Here is a 9,002-nt window from a genome sequence, read left to right as displayed (position 1 = left end):
TATCCTGGATGCATTGAGCAGGGGGTTGGACTAGATGGCCTGTCTGGCCCTTTTCAACTCTAGGATTCTGTAATTCTATATAACAGAAGGTAGAAAATACTTCTCTCCAACACCCCCCTTATAACGCAAAAGAATGAAAACCCCCTGTGTAATGCAGTGAAAGTAACCAGTTGGGATAAAACTATATTCAACATTTTATATTTAAAACTGATTCTCGTTCTACTTCATTGCAATACGATTGCAGAATTTTTTTTAAAAACTACTTGTCATTCTAAATCTGTCTACTGCTTACATAAAACACACTGCAGCCGACATTTCATAACTGATCAAATAAGTTGTTATTTTTGCCCTCCCCGCATGCTGGGCAAGTTTATTTTTCCAATCTTCTACCTCTGGTATCCATTTTGCTGCATAAATAAGTTTAGCTGCTTTCACCATATATTTGAATATATATCTCAAAATGTTTGGGAAATTGGTAGGCAATATACCCAACAACGCATACTTAGCTTCCATGAGAAATTTAAAGTTTAATGTATTTTGCATAACTTTTGCAGCATTTTCCTTTGTTGTTTCTGTTCATAGAATCATGGAGTTGGAAGGGACCTCCTGGGACATCTAGTCCAACCCCCTGCACTATGCAGGACACTCACATCCCAATCGCTCATCCACTGTAACCTGCCACCCCCTTGAGTCTTCACAGAATCAGCCTCTCCGTCAGATGGCTCTCCAGCCTCTGTTTAAAAATCTCCAAAGATGGAGAACCCACCACCTCCCGAGGAAGCCTGTTCAACTGAGAAACCGCTCTAACTGTTAGGAACTTCTTCCGGAGGTCTAGACGGAACATTTTCCATCTATGTTCATTTTCTCTATGTTCTTTTGTACCAGTTTCCTCTTAACGCCTGACTGGCTGTAAACTTGATATCTGCTCCTCATAGCCATTCACACTGATGCATGTTTATCTGTCCCTTAAGATTCTGCATCCATTTGATCATGCGTGTTTTCACTTGTTCCGTTTCTAGTTGGCAGTAGTAACTTATAAATCCTTTGTAATAAATGCTCTTTTTGTTTTGTGATCAGCTTTGGACTCAGCCAGAAAAGCAGTTTTCTACTGAAAAGATTCTTGTGATAATGTGCCTATGTGTATTTTTATTTAATTTATATTTTAATTCATATGCAGCCCCTCTCCGAATGGTTTCGGGGCGGATTACCTCGATGAACAGAAACCCGTACAAGATTAAAAATAAAACTATAGTAAAAGCAATCCCTACCCCACTTCCAGCACCCCTACAAACCTGGCTGCTAAGATGTTCAGTTACTGGCCAGGCACAGAGTGGAGGCTGATGGGGGTTCGGCTGGGGATGGCCACATTGGTGACCCCTGGCCTCAATGCCTGGTGGAAGAGTGCTGTCTTAGAAGCCCTCTGGAACTTAGAAAGCTACGTGAGGGCTTGCACTTCCGACAGTAACTCATTCCACTAGGTTGGAGCCAGGGCCAAAAAGGCCCTGACTCTGTTGAGGACAAGCACTTCTCTGGGGCCGGGGATTGCCAGCCGGTTGGAATTGGCTGAATGGAGAGCCTTCCAGGGGACATATTTGGAGAGGAGGTCCTTCAGGTCCCAGACCCACAATTTCACAACTACCCCATCTTTTTCTTATTTTATTTATATACTGCCCTTCCCTTGTGGCTCTGGGCAGTGTGGAATAAGTAATTCATATTCATATATATATAAAAAATACTAAAACCTTTAATAGAAGTCGCAGTATTAAAATTACAACATCTCGGCATCACTGGCAGCTTCTGCTATAGCCTGCCAGAGGACCTCGTCCATGGGGTGGTCCAGGGGAGGCCCGTATGATAAGATCATTGGCCCCAACTAAATGCTTGGTGGAAGAGCTCTGTCTTGCAGGCCCTGTGGGACTGGGCCCTGATCTCCTGAGCTCACTCCAGGAGATGTCCTGGCTCTGGTTGAGGCCAGACGTATTTCCTTGGGGTCAGTACATGGAACTTAGCTTTTGACAATAACATTAAACTATAAGGTTGGATACACACTTTTCTTGGATGCTTTAGGATGCTTTGGGCTGACCCTGCGTTGATCAGGTGGTTGGACTAGATGACCTGTATGGCCCCTTCCAACTCTTTGATTCTATGACAGAGGTAACATAGTATAACGCTGCAAACAGGTTTAGGGCAGGACGCATGGGTGGATCTCTGGGAGGGAGGGAGCAGGGGCCCTGTAGATGTTGCTGGTCACCTGGTCTCAACCAAATGCCTGGCGGAAGAGCTTAGATAGCTCTCTTTTATTTTTATTTATTATTTAATTCATATCCCTCCCCTCAGCGTCCTGGGGTGGCTAACAAAAGTAGGATTCACAATAAAACCTGTAAATTAAGGAATAAAAATGCTCATTCAAATACAATACCAATGTCACAGCTCCTCCATAAAATCGGCAACCGAAAGCCCACCTCTCTGGTCTGAGCATGGGTATAATTGGGCGACCTGGGCAGAAATGGTAAGATTTTTACCCTGGAAGGTGTGTGACCTGTCCTCTAGAGCAGTGATAGTCAACCTGTGGCCCTCCAGATGTCCATGGACTACAATTCCCATGATCCCCTGCCAGCAAATCCTGGCACTCATGGGAATTGTAGTCTATGGTCATTTGGAGGACCACAGGCTGACTATCCCTGCTCTAGAGTGGACCGACTCAAGGCCCAAAGTTGGATGGAGGAGCGAGGAATTAGGGTTGGGGGGGGGGAATGTAAATAGTTACTGTTGTTGGTGGTTCTATGTTGTTTGATAAATGAGTTTGCTGTCTTTTCTAAGTGAATACAAATTCAGAAAAAGAAACCTATTCAAAGGGAATACAATGAACTTAACATTATCAAAAACAAGAATAGTCTCTCCTTACATGTTCTATGTTTTCTCCTTATGTGTTCTTCTACTGCATTTTTACATGTTTCTACCCACACTTATTAGAGCTGGTGGCCGTTTGTATATTATTACTGGTTTAAAATAAGCTATTGGATAGAGATCCATTGCATTTGAAAAATGACTAATCGGAGGACTTCCCACTGAGGAAAGTTGTTTCCCACTGAAAACGGACATTACCAGGATGCCGATCTGGTAGAAGTCCCGACAAATAATGGAATAGGAAAAGACGATTCTTGTTTTTTGATAGTGTTAAGTGTATTGTATTGCCTTTGAATAGCTGCTGTGTTTCCTGGATCGGAAATCCCTCCTCTCCCAGGTAGAGGAAACTCATACCCGTGTCCATGGCAAAGGCTCTTACGCCACTCCTTATACCACCACCCCACCCCGCAAACATGTGCTTGCGGCCTGGCCACCAGACTTGGCAGTGTGGTACTAATCGAGCACAATTTGACGGCTGGAAAAGATAACAGGTGCAGGGTTAAACAAGTACATATGAACGACAAGAGACACACAATCGAACAAGAACGTTAGGTGTTGTTTATTGGGCAAAAACGGTATAAAAACAGGCGAGTCACAAAAATCTTCAACTGGTTGCTGAAATTACAAGAAAATTACAGGGGGTTGGAGTGGCCTCAGGGCTCAAAGAACTCCCTTGGTTTCCCTTTGCAGGATCTTTTTGGAAGAGCGTCCATATCCCCTTCCTGTCCGTTGGAGGGGGCCTTTCCTGCCTTGCTGTCAGTTCTCCTTCTCCTTGTTTTCCCTGCTTCAGGAAGAACCCCAGATGGACCGGGGGGGTTTTCTTGATGGCTTGTGGCTGCTGGCGGGGAGGGCTCTCTAGGGACTGGTTTTGTGTCCTCTGGCGGAGAGCCCTGCGGCCTCATGTCCTTTAGGATGTCGACCATCTCACGCAGTGTCTGCACCGCACACTGAAGCGCCCCGGAATTCCTGCTCATGGACTCCCGGAAATCCTGCCACTCTCTTCGCCTCTCCTCCCTGTCCAGCCGGGCCTCCTCCCTGTCTTTCCGAGACTCCTCCAAGCCGAGCCGGAAGTGCTCCCTCTCCATCCTCATCATGGTCGCGGCAAGATGCCTCGCCTCCTGCTGGTCTTCTCTCCCCTGCTCCAGCAGCCTCTCCCCCACGGCAGTCAGCACAGAGACGCGTCTCAGCCTGGTCCGCTCTCTCTGAAGGCGCTCCTCTGCGGAGAGCCCACCCAGTGGGACTCCAGTGTTTGGATCCTCCTCCAATTCCTTAGGTTCAGGGACCCCTAGGCAGGGAACCAGGAGAGATTCAACATGGGAGGGGGAGTGGCCAGGAAGGAGAAGAAGAAAAAGAAGAAGAGTTGGTTCTTATATGCTGCTTTTCTCTGAAGGAGTCTCAAAGCGGCTTACAATTGCCTTCTCTTTCCTCTCCCAACAAGAGACACCCTGTGAGGGAGGTGAGGCTGAAAGAGCTCTGATATTACTGAAGAAGAAGAGTTGGTTCTTATATGCCGCTTTTCTCAACCCAAAGGAGGCTCAAAGCGGCTTACAATTGCCTTCCCTTTCTTCTCCCAACAACAGACACCCTGTGAGGGAGGAGAGGCTGAGAGAGCCCTGAGATCACTGAAGAAGAAGAGTTGGTTCTTATATGCCGCTTTTCTCAACCCAAAGGAGGCTCAAAGCGGCTTACAGCCGCCTTCCCTTTCTTCTCCCAACAACAGACACCCTGTGAGGGAGGTGAGGCTGAGAGAGCCCTGAGATTACTGAAGAAGAAGAGTTGGTTCTTATATGCCGCTTTTCTCAACCCAAAGGAGGCTCAAAGCGGCTTACAATCGCCTTCCCTTTCCTCTCCCAACAACAGACACCCTGTGAGGGAGGAGAGGCTGAGAGAGCCCTGCGATTACTTAAGAAGAAGAAGAAGAGTTGGTTCTTCTATGCCGCTTTTCTCTACCCGAAGGAGTCTCAAAGCAGCTTACAGTTGCCTTCCCTTTCCTCTCCCCACAACAGACACCCTGTGAGGGAGGGGCTGAGAGAGCCCTGAGATTACTTAAGAAGAAGAAGAAGAGTTGGTTCTTCTATGCCGCTTTTCTCTACCCGAAGGAGTCTCAAAGCAGCTTACAGTTGCCTTCCCTTTCCTCTCCCAACAACAGACACCCTGTGAGGGAGGAGAGGCTGAGAGAGCCCTGAGATTACTTAAGAAGAAGAAGAAGAGTTGGTTCTTCTATGCCGCTTTTCTCTACCCGAAGGAGGCTCAAAGCGGCTTACATTCGCCTTCCCTTTCCTCTCCCCACAACAGACACCCTGTGAGGGAGGTGAGGCTGAGAGAGCCCTGAGATTACTGAAGAAGAAGAGCTGGTTCTTATAGGCCGCTTTTCTCTACCCGAAGGAGTCTCAAAGCGGCTTACAACTGCCTTCCCATTCCTCTCCCCACAACAGACACCCTGTGAGGGAGGTGAGGCTGAGAGAGCCCTGATATTACTGCTTGGTCAGAGCAGCTTTATCAGTGCTGTGGTGAGCCCAAGGTCACCCAGCTGGCTGCATGTGGACGAGGAGCGGGGAATCAAACCCTGCTTACCAGATTAGAAGCTGCCATTCTTAGCTACTACACAAGCTGGCTCCCAAGGTCACCCAGCTGGCTGCACGTGGAGGAGGAGTGGGGAATCACACCTGGCTCGCCAGATTAGAAGCTGCCCTCTTAACCACTACACCAAGCTGGTCAGTTTCAGTTCATGGGGTGGTGCAGGAGAGATCTGATCCTGGAACCAAAATTCCCCGCCAGGACCTGTGGCAGCATCGGCTGACGATCCCTACCAGTGCACCACATCAGGCATGGCCACATCAACCTACCCCTAGGTGCCTCCTCCATGTCCCCTTCATCTTGCTGTCCGTGGAGTGCAGCCAGGTCATCAAACATACCCGGAGAAATTTCAGCACCTGTGTATAGAAGGGCACAATGTGGTTGCATGTCAGGACCCTCACGTCGTGGTGTTGATTGGACGCTCCTTTTACAGAGAACGCTGTAGGGCATTTTGCTGCCTCTCAGCAGCGGGCCATGGAGGTTCATTCTCTGGTCAACCTTTCAATTGGAAAGAGAGGTAGAAAGGTTTGGGTTCTGTTTATCGGGCCACTGGTACATGTTTAAAGATGTTCCGGGTTCCAGAATTGGGTCGAGAGGCATATTCAAGGACTTAAACCAGTTAAAATGCACAAGAACCGTGGTGCTTGCTTGTATCTCACTGCTCAATGCAAAACACACACAAAGCTCACAGAGCAAAACTGGACACTTATCCTCCACATGTACAATTTCAGGTTGTACAATGGGCATGAGAAGTGATCCGTTCTGGCCTGTGGCCTTTTTTAACCTCAGAGATGGAGACATTCACCCCTATCCTCAACCTCCCCCCCCACTGGGCACCCATGAGGCACACCCATGCTTACCCCTCTCAATCTGGGTGGAAGAAGACCCAGGATCCTCCTGAGTCTCAGGCTCCTGGATCAGGCTCTGGTTGTCTGATAGCGCTGCTGGTGGTGGTGACACATGAGCTGCCAATAGAGAGCAGGGACTGTTTCTTCCACAACCACCCTTCCCGGTTTCCTGAGGTGTGCCCCTGCACCGTCCATGGCTCCTGCTCAGGGGGGTGGCCCTCCCAAGCAGTGAAAGCCATGCTCGAAACACCCCATGCTACGCTTGATCAAGGGGTGTGGCGCGGCATGCCTCCTGGTGCCACAGTCAAGTTGCAATGCTGCCGTGTTGACTTTGCAAAGGGCAAACTGGAACGGCTTCAGCATTCCGTGCACACGTGGCCCCCCCCCCCCGCCCCCCTGTAATCATTATGTTCCGTCTGGGCCCTCCTTTCCCCAGTCCCTATCCCTTTCCAACCTCAAGCACAATGCAGCGTCTTACCGTGAGCATTAAATGGCGTGGAGTACCTCTGAGGATGGATGTCTTCTCCTCCAATAGTTATGAGGTCAACATTAAAGAGCTCCTCAGAGGGGTCCACCTCCACCACAGCAGGTTGTTGTGGCAGGGTCTCTCCTTGCTTGACATGCGTGAGCCTCAGGTTCCGAGCCACGCGCCTTGGACGAATTTCGGCGCCGGCCTTTAGGATCCGGTTCAGCTCCCGGTAGTAGGGGCAGGTCGCTGGCAAAACGCCGGTCCTCTTGTTGTGCATCACCACCCTGTTGTACTCCTGGCGCAAGCACTTGGTCTTGGAGCGGCACTCGGTGGCTGTGCGCCTGTGGCCAAGAGCACACATCTGCCTGGCGATGTCCTCGAAGACATCCAAGTTCCTGTGGGAGGCATTTAGCGCCTCCTGGATCCTCTCCTCACCCCAGAGGGCCAGCAGGGCTCGGATCTCGTGGTCCTTCCAAGAGGGCCCCCTTGTTCCCGGGGTAGACGACCCTACCAAAGAACCTGAGGTCGAGGCCATCACCGCTGTCTCTTTAGCTGGGAGCGACACACCTAAAACTCCAAACGCAAAATGGCAGCGGCACCAACCCAGCAGGTTTTAGGCTTCTAGGGCTGTCTGCCCCCCAGAAAATAGGCACAGGATGGAAAGGTGCCGGCCAAAATGGTGGCAGGTGAGGGTTTGTTTGTTTGTTTGTTTGTTTTTTGCTATTCCCAGGGCATGGAGACAAAATATATTTCCCCTTCTCAAATAAAGCTGCAAATGAAACCTCTACCAATAAAACTTCTGCAAGGAAAAATAAAGCTGCTATTTTGCTGAGCACAAAAAATGCTTCCCTCTCCCCATCTATTGATGTTTCTTCTCACTTTTTGGCTGCTTCCTTATTTTGCAGCAGCTTGTGTTGCCCGGATTTTAAACAACTACCCTGTCCCGTAAGGTTATCTACGTTTCCAAAGAACCTGAGCACATCTATTTAGAATCACTGGTCTTTCTAAAACTCTTAGAGCTGAAACATCTTGTAAGTGGCCCAATTCAAATCGGTTAAAAGCATCCCTGGACTTTCGGGGAGGTGCTGTATAGAACAATAGAGCCAGCTAATTAAATGGGGGACCCCCCCCAAGCGCCCCCTCTTCAAACTAAAACAGCAAGGGCGATGTAAACAATTGTTTGGCCGATTTTTTAAAAACTGCTTTAAAGATTTTAACCCCTATTGTATTTATTCAATGTTGTAAACCGCGGCAGGCCCGATGGGCAGTCTATAAATCTGCTAACAAACTAAAGATCTCCCCAGTAAGTCGAGACAGCTGGAGGATATTTCTTACCTCTCTGTAATTTCTTGTTTTAACACCCAAGAAATGCAGTGCCCGCGGGAGAATCTGATGCAAAAGAGCAGCTTTTCAAACGAATCGCTCTTGCTTTGCACTTGGAGGCTGGAAGATCAGCAGCCTAATTGTCCCTCCTTCTGGTCCGATTGTGTCGCCCCCGATTTCTTTTCAGCCTCTTCCTTTTGTTATTCAAGTACTTCCTGCAAGCTGGATAAGGCCATTTCATAGTGCGCTTCCTAGGGGCTGGGGGGAATCTGGTCTCCTCGCGCATTCAGGAGGGCATTTAGCACAGGTGGGAGACAGATTCAAACCGAACTTTTGTTTCCTGCTGGGCAGTTAATAATGAACTGAGAACTCCTGAAAGTCGGCGCTGGCTCCACAGGGAACCAGGAGCTGACTGGTCTAAACACTTCTCGAGATTAGCTCTGGCTGTGGGGCTTGGGAAGCGGGTGTGAATGTGTGAATGTGTGAATGAGAGCCAGAACACCCCCCCACACTCTCACAAACACACACAAGCCACAAATCAAACAGGCCAGGTTCCATTTATTTATTTGTTTATTTATTTTCATGTGTATATCCTGCAGTTACCTTCCCTTTCCTCTCCCCACAACAGACACCCTGTGAGGGAGGTGAGGCTGAGAGCCCTGAGATTACTGAAGAAGAAGAAGAGTTGGTTCTTATATGCCACTTTTCTCTACCTGAAGGAGTCTCAAAACGGCTTCCAATCACCTTCCCTTTCCTCTCCCCACAACAGACACCCTGTGAGGGAGGTGAGGCTGAGAGAGCCCTGATATTACTGAAGAGGTGTTGGTTCTTATATGCTGCTTTTCTCTCCCCGAAGGAGTCTCAAAGTGGCTTACAGT

At 48.8% G+C, this 9,002-nt stretch overlaps 1 protein-coding gene across 5 annotated transcripts; it reads right to left on the bottom strand.

Moving 5' to 3' along the window:
- Window positions 1-3,444: 3,444 nt before the first annotated feature.
- LOC143831644 (uncharacterized) lies at window positions 3,445-8,504 on the bottom strand. Of its 5 annotated transcripts, none has more exons than XM_077324803.1 (5): window positions 8,137-8,504; window positions 6,811-7,600; window positions 6,345-6,449; window positions 5,754-5,840; window positions 3,445-4,192 (listed from the first exon to the last, which is right to left on the bottom strand). In XM_077324803.1, exons 2-5 carry the CDS (start codon window positions 7,334-7,336, stop codon window positions 3,561-3,563), a joined length of 1,350 nt encoding a protein of 449 aa, XP_077180918.1. In that variant the 5' UTR covers window positions 7,337-7,600; window positions 8,137-8,504; the 3' UTR covers window positions 3,445-3,560. The 5 variants fall into 5 exon arrangements, with proteins under 5 accessions (XP_077180918.1, XP_077180919.1, XP_077180920.1 ...); XM_077324804.1 differs by having other exon boundaries at window positions 6,811-7,368; XM_077324805.1 differs by having other exon boundaries at window positions 6,811-7,196; window positions 8,137-8,503.
- Between the last annotated feature and the right edge of the window lie 498 nt (window positions 8,505-9,002).

Source organism: Paroedura picta, chromosome 3 (assembly GCF_049243985.1).
Source record: "Paroedura picta isolate Pp20150507F chromosome 3, Ppicta_v3.0, whole genome shotgun sequence".
Lineage (NCBI taxonomy): Eukaryota > Metazoa > Chordata > Lepidosauria > Squamata > Gekkonidae > Paroedura > Paroedura picta.
This window is presented reverse-complemented; position numbering and strand designations above follow the sequence as displayed.